Genomic DNA, 15,560 nt, shown 5'->3' with positions numbered 1-15,560 from the left:
CTTTGACAAAATGTCTGTGTCTTAATTTATCTGAGTTTGCAATCCCCTGATAATGCAAGGCACATTCTTCTCCCATGTTCCTTATTCTTTGTCCTTACTTCCCTTTTTGGCTCAGATAAATCTTCCATATGTAGTAGAAGGAGGCTTGATTACAGAGAACATAGTATCACTCAGTTGACATTTCCCATCATATGTCCTTCTTAAGAAATAATTCAAATTATCTTTAAATACTGATAAGTTTTTTCCAGAAAAGGTTTCTGTATGTGCACTTTCCCACTGTGATTAAAAAAAAAAATCTTTTTTTTCAACTTAACGTACAAGCAGTCATCTCCTTATAAAATATGCTGCATCACCATTATGAGCTACAGTCTAAGACCTAAAGCCCATGTAATCTGAATGCAGGTTTTCGCTTTGGTCATACTCTTAGCAAGTACCCTAAAGGCAGCAGCACCTCTCTGGTCTGTCCTGTACCTTCTTCACAGTAGCTCAGGGCCTTTGTTTCACTGGAAGTTTATGGACTTTAAGCTTAGTTCAGTGCCTAAGCCAATTCTAAAGCAGTTCTTAACCTCCAAAGTCACTCAACTGCTTTTTTAAGATGTAAGCATGTTTTTTTTCTTCCAAATCTGACAGTACCACCACTCACCTTTACTTAGAAATTCAATGTTAGAAACTGGAACTGCTTGGGAGCCACAGGGGATTTTAATGACCAGTTAATTTCACAGGTAACCCTGACAGGAACACAGAGACCATGCAACCTGCTAGGCTTTGCAGCACTCTACAAGACTAGGAGCAAAAGCTTTCAGAAATCAGTGTGATTTTCCAGACTGAATCTGGATCAGTTATCCCACAGGAAAACCTGATTCTTCCTTTGTTGTATCAGTACTACCAAGCGTTTCACTTCTGACAATAAACATAAAATAATTAGCATTCTGAAGGGAAATGGGGAAAATATTTATTCTTTGACTAGCACAAACCCAATCCAAAGACTTCTGTGTTGCTGTTTCAGTTAAATCAGTTACCTTTTCTACTTCAGCTCTTTCTAGCAACAGTTCAAGTTGCAAAGTCTCTGTCCTTAGAAATACTAAGCAAGGACCCATACCGTACAAGAAGAGCAGAGAGCCACTCTCTCAGGGAACGAGCCTATTATGAAAAGAAACTGAACAGATGTACAATATCTTGAAGAAGTCTGATTAAAAACAGAAACATGAAGGTTAAACCTCTCAGCAATATCAGATTGTTCAACAAAAGACGCAGCTGGTATGGAAAGATGAACCTTTGCTCCACTGTCTCCCCTTCAGAGCTAAAAATAATAGTGAGTCATGCCAGTAGCAGTGTTGCTATTTAGCTTTACAAATTCAGGTCATTAGGCTTATATGTACAGAATCATTCCCTTCCTACCATAGATCATGAAATGATAGTAAGGACATGAGCACTCAGGAATTGGGCACCCACCAGCCCTTGGTTTCAAAACTCAGCAGGACAGTTCAGGAATAAACAAAATTAATACAGTCAAGTTCAATAAGAGAATCAAGACTGAAATTACCATTACAACTAGGAAAAAAAGGGAAGCTAACCTCTGTATTCAGGTACATCCCTTGATCCCTTTTTTCCCCATCTAGTACATCCTTGTCTTCTTTTTTCTGACTTTTTTTTGGTATTTCAGACCAAGGCAAATGGTTGTAAAGTGTTTGTGAAGAATTTCTTTAAAAGCTAGCTGATCTAGACAGATAGACCAGATGATCTGTAGAAGGCCGCACAGGAGCCAAATTACAAAAGAAACACATTAAACATTTTTCAAGTGCCTTGTCATTCCCAGAGAATCTCCCAGAAAAGGTACCAATTCACCTGTTCATTTTATTTTCAGTAAGTACTTTTGAAAGTAGGTCAGAGGAGGAGATAAGTATGGACTGACAAGGCTGTAAGGGAACAAGAACAAGTGGTCTTCAGATGCTGAAAGGAGAGGCTGTATATCCAACCAGAAGGATCAGCATCATCTTGTGTTCTAGAATTATGAGATTTTCTTCATCCCTGCATGTAAACTGAGGTGAGACATTGTTTTAGAACTGTTTCATAAGGCCAAATCTCTTCATCTCATACAACTTCCACTCACACCTACCTCCTTTGTTCCCAAGGTCAAGTGTAGGAGGTAAAACAGAGGATCCAAATTTGCTCATGCAGGAAATTTGGCAGACTTGCTGGCAATCAGAGCCCCCATGGCCTGAACGACTGCCTTGGAGTGAGAAAGGAAATTCACAGGAGAAATGGAAAGCTGATGAATAGGAAAATCCCTACAACATCTTATTTCCAAAGACATTTGGATCAGGGAAAAAACAGCAAATGGTACTTCCAAGCTAACAAATAGCAGTGTCATGTTAACATTCACAGTAAGCTGCCAGTCTCATTGGCTCCTGAAATGCTGCTGCAGCTCCCCGTACTGCTTTGGTTTTGCACTTCAGAGCAGATTTTATGATAATAGAATCACTTGACTGCAAAGACAGAAAAAACGGCATATGGAAAATATTTTTTTCTAACAATATATGTATAGATACACTCTCAAAGGACTTTTTCCTCTCCATCAAAACAACCGAAGAATTAAACAGAGTGTTAAGTATGGCAAAAAGTGACCATAAACAGCCAATGCTAAGATAACCACACAGCTGCAACTGGGAGCTGTTATATTGTTTCCTTGGAAAAAATAATTATCAGAGTTCAGATCAGATTTATAACTACTTCCTCTGAAAGTCTGCATTTTTAAATCACAGCTTTAAACAAGCCAGAACAGCAAATGTAATGAATCACTTACCTGCGATACTAATGCACTGCGGCAAAATCTCTTTAGCTGACATAATCCTGAGCTACTTTAAATGAGTGCCCCCTTATATTTTTTTATATTCTAATAATGTTAGCATTCTAAAAAAATATTTTAAATGCAATTTTTTTCAGTCTGCTTTATCAAGTTAGATCCCCATAAACCTGGCCTGGCCAACATGCTAACTTTCTAAACTGCATAGATCCACTTGCTCTAAGTACAAGGTTTCTCAGACAGCCTGTTGGAAGAACCAAGAAAACTCTACCACATGCAGAACCCAGAGTCAAAAAATGCACCCATTAGTAGCATCCAGAAAACGCACCTCCTATCATATCAAGGCTACTGCAAAAAGGCATGTTTCACCCTGGTTTTGAAAAAATTCCTCTCCCCACAACAAATGCAATTTATCTGATGGATTTCTCTTTGAAATGAGGAATGAAGTCCTTCACTGTAATGTTACTGTATATGAAATAAAAAAGAAATAGAATCTAAGCATACCCAACACTGTTCTGCTCTCCACCCCTCACATGAATCCAGTATCATTCTTGCACCCAAACAGAAGCATTAGAAGCAACGCTCATCCATTTTGCACTGTAAAAAGCAACCTTGTAAATGTTAAGAACAAGCATAAGAACCTTGAAATGACTGTCAATATTTCTTACAATTTCACTGCTGGGGCTTTTTTAAGTTTCTTACTTCTTATCCAGCATATATGCACACATCTATCTATCTATCTATCTGTCTGTCTATCTGCCTCTCTCTCTCCCCCCCTTGTAAGATTAATAAGGGTACGCTTAAGTGCATTAGTGCATGAATGCATACAGTTACGTACCCCTCCTTCATCCCTCCCTTATAACTGGATGCCCCTGCTAGTCCATGTGCCCTTTCCTGCAATTTCTTCCACTGCACCTCTTACAGCTGGTGTGCAGTGGTGTGTCCCATCATGACCCAGTTTCAAAGAGATCATAGGTATAATAGAGTTGGGCTTCATCTATGCACATTTTGCAATGATTTGTATGTTTTGTTCAGTGAATATTTTCACTGGAATGTTCCCTTTGGACTAAAATATCCTAGCCTCTGCAAACCAGCCTAGTCTTGACAAAATCAGTCCTAGACTGTACCTTTCTTGTGCTGCTCTCTAAGACAGATGCACTGGATAAGGGCAACGGTGGCAGATGACGCACGGGCTATCAGCAGTGAATGGCTCTGCTAGATTTGAAAGACGGATTCTTCCATCTGGGCAACCATTTCTGAGTGTCATTCTTCAAAAAGAGAAGGGGCTAAATCCTGAAACAACGACCCCGCTCTTTGGGACATGAATCATATAGCAGAGAGAGAGGGAGAGTTTTAAAATGTGGGTACTGCGCTGGGAGAGGTATCGGAATGCTGTCCAAAGACCAGACTGCAGCAGTATCATTTGCTTAGAGGCACACAAGATATGAAAGAGGGGTGTAATCACGATAAGGTGCATAAACAAGGGTTTTGTCGCTTCTGATAAATCTACACCACTGGTGCTTCTAGAGAGCAGCAGTGCTTACTTGGTTTGTCTCTTGCCTGCTGCTGTGACTGAGGCTTGCTGAGGAGCTCGGAGGGAGGTGGGACGCCAGATGCCTGCAGCTGGGCTAGCTACAGCCATGGGGTGAGAGGGCTGTGCTGTCACCACCATGGCATACACGCCAGCTCACCCGGGGAACTGCAGGTGGTATTAACCTGCAGTCACATTTAACAAAAAGAGAGGCTGCGTCCTCCGTACTTCTTCCCTGGCCTCACAGAAGAACCTCAGGTCTCAGAGAAGAGAGCGAAAAAGGAGTGCAAAAAAGAGAGCATGTGCTTGTATGAGTCAGCGGGTGGGAAGAACTGCCCAGGATGATTATCTCCGAAGCAAAGGAGGGATAGAGCGGGAGTTAGTGTTGCAGTCACAGCAGCGTGGTGCTCCCCCAGAATGGCTGTGACTGTACTTTTTAGGGGTTGTGGTCCCCCTTCAGAGGAGAGAAGGGTGTTCTGCATTTTACAAGACCAAGACAAATGTCTGTGTATTCTCATTTTTACTACTGCTCATGATAACGCCATTTTATCTTAATTCCTTCAAGATTACTGCAAAGCTGGTAATTGCAATCAAGCTATTTTATAAGTCCAATTTACAGGATACCAAATTATTTATTATTTATTTTCAGTTCTAAGTGGATCATTTGTGTTTTCTCTGAGTAATATGATGTGTACAAAATATCCCTAAAAATGTCAGCTAAGTGGAGAGATACAGAAAAATGACTGTCTCTTTCATAAGTACCCATGGCTTTCAGAATACAAATCATTATTACACAAACACAGGAATAGCATGGTAGGCTTACACAGAGTATTAGAAATAGATAGAAGATACACTCTATGCCATGAAGCTCTTACAGCAAGAGATTTACTCAAGCAAGTAGTCCTGTTGACTTCAATCCCCACACCACTACAGTGCTCCTCTTGCTAATTCAGCTCTTAGTGTTGCTCTAAATCTCAAACCTCCATTTTAGCCTAAAAAAGCAACTCCTCCCCACACACTCTCTAATATCCCCCCCTCTCCCTGTGCCACTCCAGATTCCTGAATGACACAACCTTTCTGGATACCCACCATCAGCACCAATTTTGCTGGGAACTCAGGCACTGGAGGCAACAGCTGTAAGTAGCTGCTTCTAAAAATTCCACTTAAAATTGTTTATTTGCAAAAACACATGGAAGTCTTAAGCTACTGACTGGCTTTTGTGTGGATCTAATCTATTACCACAGGGCTATTCAATATATACAACTTCACTCAGTCTACAGAAGTAAAACACAAAATTCACTTGGGTGCAATTTAGCGTGGCAATAACCACACTGTTTACATCACGATCAAGTACAAAGAGTTGGTCTAATATCCCCAAGGAGATCAGACTGTGTAAATAAGCATCTTTTATAGGAGGACTCTGAGATTTATTCTTGATTCTTTCCAATTGTGACTTTGGAAAATCCTTGCAAGCCCTTCCAAACTAGCAAGGCAAAGCTGACCTTTTTGATAGCTGCTGGTAAAATATCTGATCTTGTGTTAAATACAAACTTAGCTGTGACCTTAACTGAACTAGAAAAATTGTAATTTCCACCGTGAAGAATCACAACGACTCCTTCTATGTTGGTAGCAGCATACGAACATAGGGCAGTTACAGCTAAACCTTAGCTTGCAGACTGTTAACTAATATCTAACTTTTCAGAGACAGTTTGCTGGGCTGGAGCAGTCAGAATCCTGCCCACCCTGATGCAGGGCAGTGGTAGTAGCAGTCAGGATGGCCAAAGGCAGAGCACTGGTGCATTTGCACCAACAGGCAGCACAGTGGAGGAGGGAACACTCGGGAACCCCACACTAGAGACTTAAATTCTCGTAAAGTCCTATGTTACAGCAAAAAAGATTTAAATTAGACTTCAGCAAAACCTTTTTAATGGTTAAGAGAGTGAAACACTGGGATAGATACTCGGGGAGATTGTAGAGTTTCCAACATAAAGTCTTGAATGATAACTTCCCTGAGGTATCTATGTGGGTCCTGTTCTGGGCTGGAGCATGAACTGCAGATGCTTCTGAGGTCTTTTGCAGTCCTATTTCTGTGCCTCTGCTCTCAAGTCTATTGTCCCACCTCCAGAAAGAGGGAAATGAATTTTTTGTTCCACAGTTTTTTTAGTGTATGCATTCACTGGTGCTAATGACAGAAGTGAGAACAGGATGCCACGTTTACAGGCTTCCACTTCTGAGGATGTTCTCCTCCCTCCCAGCACGTATGGGAGCCTGTCTCTTGAATCTGTATGGTGCTCTTGAGTCTCCTGACAGATCAACAACTATGCGTGCTGCTGCCTTTCTGCAGTACCAGAAAAGAGGATCTGAAGGCTTTGCATTTTCAAAGACAACCTCTTCTTTTTAGCGTATTCTCTAGGTCTCCGGAATGGGAGTCCAATGATATAATGATTCCCCTGATTCATGTGCATGCTGTACCCCGTTTTTTCTTTAGCAGTGTGCAAGAGAGTTTATTTTTAGGACAGTATCTCACGATACCCTTGATAACCCAACTTCTACATAATCTAACCCTTAGTAACCCCACCTATTTTCTTCTTCAGTCTATTGTAAGCCCTGTCTCCTCTTTTCAGTTTCCAAGCAAACTTTTTTTTTTTTTTTTCAGATTTTGTACATTTTTAACAAGTGCAGAATTTGGCTTTACACAGAGACTCTGCTGCACCCTTAGCCCTGTCATGCTTCCTAGCTCTGCATTTTGCCCCACTTCACCACTTCCAATAAGCAAATGGAGAGGTACCAGCCACTATATCTATTTCATCCTTCTATGTCCTTTACATTGCACCTTATGCTTTCGTGATCAACCTGTTGTAAGCTGAACTCATTTTTTACAGAAGCGCATTATACATCCACTGATTTCTAAACTGCAATGGGCACTATAAGGCAATGGCACTCACTCCACTGTCTGCATGGAGCTACCTGGTCATGCAATGCTCTTCTCCTCTCTAATGGCTCAAGTATGTTAGAACTATTTAAAAATCACATGCAATGCTTTTCTAATGTTGCCCTTTCATGTAAACTATGATCGCCAACCACATGATCAAGCAAGGCATAAATATAATTCCTACTAATATGTGCTTTGCACTATGAGAAACAGCACAATAACATTTTTCAGTGCTCAACCCTAACTTATAACATTTTCTTATTTTTTATTATTCAGAAGAAGATGTTTTCAGTGTCTGGAAAAATGCTGTGTGCTATCTCAGACATGAAGGAGTAAGGCAAATAAACCACACTAGGAAAACTCCCTCTGTGATTTGCTTAAGTAGCAACTTATGTGAATAGGAAATCTGCTGCTCATTTCAGTTAGAAGAGTTACAGCCAAAAAAATCCTATTCTAAAAGCCATATCATACAAATGTGGATTAGGAATTTCCCTAAATTCTATTTACAGAAGAAAGTACTGGACAAAGATCCAGAGGATCTCTTCTCAGCCTATGGCAAGATCTGTTTCTTATGTGAAACAAGTCTTTAAGCCATTTAATCTTTCTACAGTCATTTCCCCATCTACAAAGGGACATAACAAAACTTATTTTCCTTTATAAAGTGCTTTGAACTCTATGGATGAGAAGGCCTATATTAATAAGTCACATTTTTACCACTGTTGTTACTATTAACCTAACACAAGCAAGAATGTTTGTCAAATTATGGGAGTTTTTCTTCTTTTAATGTGATATCCTTAGCTAAAGTAAGTAGTGGCACTGGCAGAAAAGCCCCATATATTAAAGTCGGTCATACTGACCAAAACAAGGCTTGTTTAATACAGAAATGATAAGTTCTGGAACTCCCCTACAGAGCAAAAGCTTTGTATGATCTCTTAATAACAAGCAGAAGAGCAAGCCAGGACGGACACTACCCAATTTAAAAGTTGATATGATTCAGAGGTCACCCATCACGAGCGTGAAAACACATCCGACACATTTTCCCCACAGGAGCTCAGTGAGCACAGATGGCACCAACAACCTCTTCCACTGTTTTCAGTAAGTGGAGAAAGAAACACCCTGATTCGGATAAATCCCATTCGCAGCCCAGCTGTTCAGGAAAAGCCATCGGGAGCCCCCTCTGAAAAACAGGCAGCCAAACCCGGTGTTGACAGAAGCAATGGGGTAAGATAGTCAGAAGGTAAGCATGGACGTTAAAAACCACTGCTACGAACCGCTCCACTGTGAAATCTAGTAGATGTACAGCCTGTAATTGGTTTCATAATGCTGTGCTTGTGCCACGTCAAAGAAAGTAACTGAGAAAATGTAAAACCAAGTGAGGAGATGTTGGTTTCACAGTTAAATTGCCGAATTTGGTAAGATACATGTACCTTCGGTCCCCTTAATATGTTAGCAAAGCAAATTTTTACACTTACTGAATCAAATTGTACACACTACACCACTTTATTCCTCGAGCTCATTTTCTGACTAAGTTATGTTCACCACTAAGTGCAGCCCAGTTTTTCATTCACATTTGCACTGGCATATAGCAAATGAATTCCGACCACACTTTGTCGTCCTTTTCATGCCTAAAACCCCACTGAAATGCAGAGCACGAGTGCAAGGTTTTCTACTTTTAATAACGTGTATTTTCTTGTAATAAAAAAGAACAGCAATCAGAGGTAGACAATATTTGGGAAAAAAGGGAGTATGTGATCAGCACTGTAGAAAAAATCCATAAGAAGCTGCAAAAGTAAAAAAAGATAACATCTTCCTAATTCTGGTAAGAATATTTAACTATTTTTTAATCCACATACCACCACCAACAACAAAAACCATCAATGTTAAAGAACCTCTTACTTTAGTAAACTCTAGTTTATACTCTGTTAAAATCCTTATTTCTCACTCCTGTAACATTTTCTGTGGGAGGTTCTCAAACTACCTCATAACATGCCCATGACATACACTGCTTATCTACTTTACAGATGAGAAAATCAAGCAAAGCGTAATTAATTCATTCTTCTAAAGTTGTAATCATCCCTAATACAGAGATCAAAGATACCCTACTGTAATTCTGGGAGTAAGGGAGAAGAACAGAGAAGCGAAGTTAACCTCAGTCTCCAAATCCCACGGTAAATCAGGGATGAACCTCCTTCTTGCAGGGTGCTAAGAAACCAATTTAAGATTAATCTATCAAATATGCCCGCCTCTCGCAGGGCTGTAGGCAGAAGAATTTGCCACGAAGACAAACGATGAGCTGCCATCCTACGATGTTGCTGACCTTGCCGCTTGCAATCAGAACAGCTACAAAATGGTACTTAACTGCTAACTTAAGTCTGCAGAGAGGGGAACGGAGGTTGTATGAAGCAGGTCTGGGATTGAGAATAAGACCGTGTCACGGTGGGAAAAATCTGTTCCTTCCAAAATACTGAGCTGCTCAATAAGCTGGAGGTTAAAAACAATCTTGCAAAACAACTGATGATTTCATCAGATGTACAGAGAACTCAAGGCTGAAATGTCTATTTTGCTTGACAAGCGAAGCAGACGCACTGAGAGGGAGTGAGTAAAATACATTAACTACAGACTTAACGAGAGGGTATCAGAAAACATTCTGAGTTTTCAGAAAACCTTTGTAATCTCAAAAGTGTATGCAAGGCAGTTAGAGGAAACCTTTGGCTGGCTTCTCTTGCCAAAACCAACGGCAGGTTGACAAAGTAAGCCTGATGGTGGGCTTCCATCATCGGCACACAGATACTTGTATTACCCCAAGGAAACAAGCCCACCATCCTCAGAAACCTGAGGGATGTAGTTTCGGTAGCCACTACATCCAAAGGCAGTGGTTAGATACTATAATCAAGGCATAACCAAGACTTCAATCAAATGCAATAAAATCACAGAGCAGTAAAAATTCAGCTTTGGTCTAGAAAAAACCCCACCATTAGTCTGCATGGTATCACTAACATTCAATAAAATGTCTGAAGGCTTTACAACATGCCAGATTTCTTTACCATCATGCATCATGTATACTACTTCCCATCTTAAAAGCACCCACCGACGTGAAGGGATGTTGCCTGCAGGACACGTGACCAGGGAGAGCCAGAAAACTGATTGCAAAGCCAAAAAAAAGCAGCAATACGGGATGGGAACAACTGTCCAGGTAGCAGCCCTGCACAAACAAGCCTGGGAGTTACAGGGGATCAGAAGTTGAATATAAACCAGCGGCATCATATAATGACAGCAAAGGTACCTGCGATGTCTGAACAGGAGCGGAGCCTCTAAGGCATGGGCAGCTATCCCTCAGCTCTGTTCAGCGCTGGCAAGGCTGCTGGGCAGCTTATTCCACAGGGACATGGCTCCATGGGAGAAAGCTCATGGTCTGAATGACCAGCAATCTAGAAAGTACAATGTAGACTTAGGAAAAGTTTGGAGAAACTGGAGCCATCCAGTCTTTGGAGGAACTGGACTCCGCATTTCTGCAGCGGAAGACCAAAGAGGTGGAACAGAACATGAAAGACAGCCAGAAAGCTGAGGAGGGAAACAGCAGGCTTAAACAGCAGCAAGGACACTTCACGTTAAACCTTAGGAAAAACTTTCTAGTGTAAAGGCTGATGAAGCACTGGCAGAGGATGCTTCAAGGAAAGGTGGAGACTTTTTAAGAAGATTAAACGAACACCTTGCAGGAAGAACACAAGTACACCTGACCCCGCTTGAAGCCAGGAGGTAAGACAAGGTGACAGCCCACGGCCCCATCCAAGCCTTCGGAGATGCGTGTTGCAGCCCTGAGCTTCTCCATGGGGCCATGCAGAAGACACCGCAGAAGAACAGAGCTTGCCCAGCTGACCTAGGACAATAAAGCAGACCTGCACCCAGGAGACGGCCAGGTACAATGACAAAATTCTAAGGCCACATAGGAAACTTCAAAACCAGAAGCTTACTGAACTTTTTTTCCTTCCTCTCCCTCCTTAGATTTCCCCACCTCCCCCACAATGTCAATATAATTCCAGGAATTTGAAATATATGTAAAAATATATTCTTACAGCTATTATCTCCATACTACAGGTTTAACAGTGAACTCTGTACAATGCCTTAAAACCTCGAAATAACTTGTCATCAGCTCCATCCACTTGTGCATTTCATCCTTCCTCTTACCAGCCTTCCCACCCTGCTCCTACTTTCTTATTTTCTTTATTTTATTTTTTTTCCTACACTACGGAATCATAGTGAAAAGAAAGATAAACAAAGATGATTAGATGAAAGCCACAAGCTGAAGTATGAGAGATTTGGTATCAGCAGAGTTAAATACATCAGGGAGGAATGAGGTATACTGATAGTTGAAAGGTTTGTTCATTTGAGTTCACTTCTACAACAAATTTTCTGCTAGATCCACTTTTGAGAAAGTCAGAATGTAATAAACAGAGTTATTCTCTGTAGGGTTATTGACAAGAAAAAAAGGAGTTATAAGTAGTATTGATTTGGGGTGAAATGGTAGAACGTGACAATCAATAGAGCTTAGTCAGGTATAAAATAGAAGGAGTCACACAAGTCATGACAGGATTATTACAGTAGCCAAATCCTGGTACCAGCTAAGGAAGGGAGGAGGCCATAAATGGGATCCAAAATGTAAGCCGTGGATTGCTCTATAGAAAAAATAACCCTAAACTATTCATTTTCATTTTTTAATATGTGAGAGAGTTTTTATTTCAGCATATTGTCACTGCTGTTTTTCTAATGCTTTTGAAACAAATTCTTTCCACCTCCATAGTATTTTCATTAAATGTCATCAAAGCTCTTTTCAAATCTCTGAGTGAAGTATGATTATCCTTATTTAACAGATAATGAGAAGACAGAAAGTGATTGGGGCTACATTTTCCAAAGCAGTCAGTAATGCTGGGCGCCTTCTGTCTGGATACGCAAATCCATAAAATGAGAGTCCTACAGAAAGAAAATTTTCAAAGGTCCCAGGAAACCACAACTTTGGTCGATGTCAACAGCTGCTTACAAGTTCTCAAACTCTGCGTCACAGGCTGGGGAGTCAAAAGCTGAGCCTTCGCAGCAAGCTGTGTAAGCACAGTAAGCTCGCTCGCAGATACAACAGAACCTAAAATAGGAGGGATCCTAATTTACAGTCCTCTGTTCTAATTACAAAGCTCATTATTTTTACCGCTTGAATGACTCAGGGTGGAAAAAAACCCAACAACCATATATTCTACTACATGAAAGATCTGTACATTCACTGATATTTATATAGTGCCTAACTTCCGAGCACAACCACGCTGGAAAATAATAGCAATAATAACTTAAGAACAGCAATAAATATTTTTCACTGGTTATTTTACCCATGCACAATCATTCAGTGAATACTCTTTTTCAGCGAATAGCCTTTTCCTAGACTCTGGACCAAAAGAAAAAAAATTCTTGAAAGATCCAAAAATGCCTTGCAAATGGAATTTGGTATAGAATTAGTTACACTACCAAGGGGAAAGGCAGCGGTGTTAATAATGATCAACATCACACAAGAATTTATTGCAGGCTGTGACAAAAACTACTACATTCAAGGGAGACATAAACCATATTTTGAAGAACCTCTTGCACTAATCAGCTAAATAAATGCCGACAATCAAACTGCGGGATATACACAGCCTCAGGGAGGAGGGGGCATTGGAACAGTCTCATTTTTATGAATGGAGCCATAAGGAGGAGGTTAGAGGACAGGAGCTCACACAACTCCAATTGCGAGGAAGGCACAGGCCAGGCAGAATGGCATCACCACGCTGAAACGTGAGCTGGCCAGGAAACCAAGGGTAACGCCGTTGCAGAAAAAAAAGCCATTGATTTCTAAACAGGGATTCGTAGAGACTGCAACAGTTTAAAAGCTTGTTTAGCTGGAATCACATTTGCCGTCATGGGATTTGTATAGGAAAATGGCATTATCGTCTCCAGACAGAAAATCAGGCCTGAATCACATCAGGAGGAGGATGGACAAGATGACCTTTTGAGGCCCTCTTCAGCTGTATTTCTGTAAGTCTATGTTCAGTGACAGAAAACACATCTGGATCAGAGCTGCTTGGGCTTAGGCATCCGAGTTGGAAAATTTTGGCAAAAGTCTCTGGCACGAGAAGAAGCCCAGGCAATTTTTATATTGGACCCTGTCTGCCATTAGTGATGCGATTCAATCATAAAATGGCTTATTCCCCCAACACAAATGTATCATACCACGCCGGAGTAGAAATGCGAAGCTGCTCTCATTATCACAGCCAAGTTAATTTCGCAGCAAAGCAGTTTACTTTAAGACTTTTCCAGCAATCCAAGTCTAATTACGGAATCAATTGAAAGCAATTTTGTAATTAAATGTACCTGCTGAAAATATCTCACAGGCTCAATAATTTAAAAAGATAGTGTCAAAATGTAATTAAAACGAAAAAGGCCAAATAAGGCTGGGTCGCTCCTCCACGAGGAGAGCGCTGAAGGACGTTGCATTTCCAGCCCCAAACCGCCTGCTTCCTCCCCAAATTTCTGCTCTCCCCAGGATTTAGCGCTAAGAGTCACCCGAGAGACGTCCGTCCGAGTGGACCGCGGTGGGGGAAGGCTTTTTTTTTCCTTCCCCCCCCCCCCCCCCTTAATTAAAGCACATTACGCTGTTTTGAAAATCATGCTGTACTTACACAGAGCTACCGCTCCCTAGCAGGGGCCGGGGTGAGGCTCCCTCCTCCCGGGGGTCCCCACGCGGGGTGCCGGAGGCTGCGCGGGCGGGTTTGGGGGGGAAGGAAGGAGCCGGGGGGGGGGGACGGGAGGGGGGACACGGACACAGGACGGAGCGGCGCTTCGCTCCCCTCGGAGGGCGCCGGGCGCAGGGGGGAGGAAGTTTCCCCGCTCCCCCCCTCCCCGGGGCCGGGGCTGAGGGGGTGGGCTCAGGCGGGGGGAGGAATTTTCCCCGCTCCCCCGGGGCCGGGGCTGAGGGGGCGGCGGGGGAGGGGGTGGCTCGGGCGGAGGAGGGGGCCGGGGCCGGGGGCCCGGGGGCCGGGGCCCCTCACTCACCGCCCGCCGCCGGCCCCGGGCCGAGGCTCAGCGCCAGCTGCAGCCACAGCGCCGCGGCCAGCGCCCGCCGCCGCCGCGCCGCCGGGAGGGCACCGCCGCCGCTCGCCTGCTTCCCATGACACATCTTCTGCCCGCCAAAGGCATCCGGTTCGCCGCCGCCTGCAACGAGAGACCCGCTCCGCCTCGCCGGTGCCCGGGGCTCAGCGCCGGCTCCGCGGGTCGCTCCCGCCGCCCCTCCGCAACCCGCGGCGCGGCTGCCCCCGCACCGCCCCCGCCCCGGGGCGCGCACCCGCCCCCACACACCCCCCCCCCCCCCGCCGCCGCTGCTACCTTGCGGGGGTCCCCCCCGCCAGCGCCGGCGGGCACCTCCGCGGCCGCTGCCGCCGCCTCCGCCGCTGCGGCTCGGCAGCCTGCCGGGGCCGGGCGGGCGCGCACACACACGCGCGCACACCCCCCACACACACACCCCACGCACACGCACCACGCAGCACACGCTCCCCCGGCACACGCTGGCCCTACCTGGGAGGGGGGCAGCGGGGAGCCGCAGCGCGCACCTGCCCGGCCCGGCCCGGCTCGGCTCGCCCCCCCGCCCGTCCGTCCGGCCGCGGCCGCGGAGCGGAGCGCCGCCGCGGGGAGCCCTGCGCTGCGGGACCGCCGGCGCCCAGCGGCAGCCCGGGCAGCCCCGCCGCGGCGCTCACGCATGGCAGCCGCGGGCAGGGCTGCGGCGCCGCTCCGCGCTCGGCTCGGCTCGGCGCGGGTGTCCCGCCGGGTGGCAGCCGGGGGGGGGGGTGTGTGGGGGGGTGGGTGTCTCGCTGCCCCGCTCCGGGGGTGCCCAACCGCTTCCAAGGGCAGAGAAACGCCAAGTTACGGCTTGCGCTCCCGGTAGTTTCTGGTCGTTTTCACTTCAAAAGGGGGGTTCGTGATGGGCAGCTCTGAGGGAGCATCTTGAAGGTGCCCTGTGCTTCATCAGGTAGGCATAACGGTGGATAGGAGATATAACCGTATCGATTTATCGATGCTGGTGCCAGTGCCGGATCTGAGATACGGTTTATCGATGCTGATGGCAGTGCCGGATCGGAGATACAGTTTATCGATGCTGATGCCAGTGCCGCATCATTCACGGTTTGTGGGAGTGAGAAGGTATATTACAGGGCGCTCTCGCCCATCAGCTGCTGTTGGGGAAAGGCAGTACGCCCAGGCCTGCCGGCTGAAGCAATTTGCCT

General features: G+C 44.5%; 1 protein-coding gene across 2 annotated transcripts in view; it reads right to left on the bottom strand.

Annotated features, from left to right (window-relative positions):
- Positions 1-14,712, bottom strand: part of SUSD4 (sushi domain containing 4) — a 73,649-nt gene extending 58,937 nt beyond the window's left edge. For both annotated transcript variants that reach the window (XM_075042020.1, XM_075042019.1), the window contains exons 1-2: positions 14,668-14,712; positions 14,338-14,496 (exon numbers count right to left, since the gene is read on the bottom strand). In XM_075042020.1, coding sequence (XP_074898121.1) covers positions 14,338-14,461 — 124 coding nt within the window. In that variant the 5' untranslated portion in view covers positions 14,462-14,496; positions 14,668-14,712. The remainder of the gene's footprint in view (positions 1-14,337; positions 14,497-14,667) is intronic.
- Between the last annotated feature and the right edge of the window lie 848 nt (positions 14,713-15,560).

Source organism: Buteo buteo, chromosome 12, assembly GCF_964188355.1.
Source record: "Buteo buteo chromosome 12, bButBut1.hap1.1, whole genome shotgun sequence".
Taxonomy (NCBI): Eukaryota; Metazoa; Chordata; class Aves; order Accipitriformes; family Accipitridae; genus Buteo; species Buteo buteo.
Note: the sequence above shows the minus strand (reverse complement) of the source record. Positions and strands in the feature narration are given on the sequence as shown.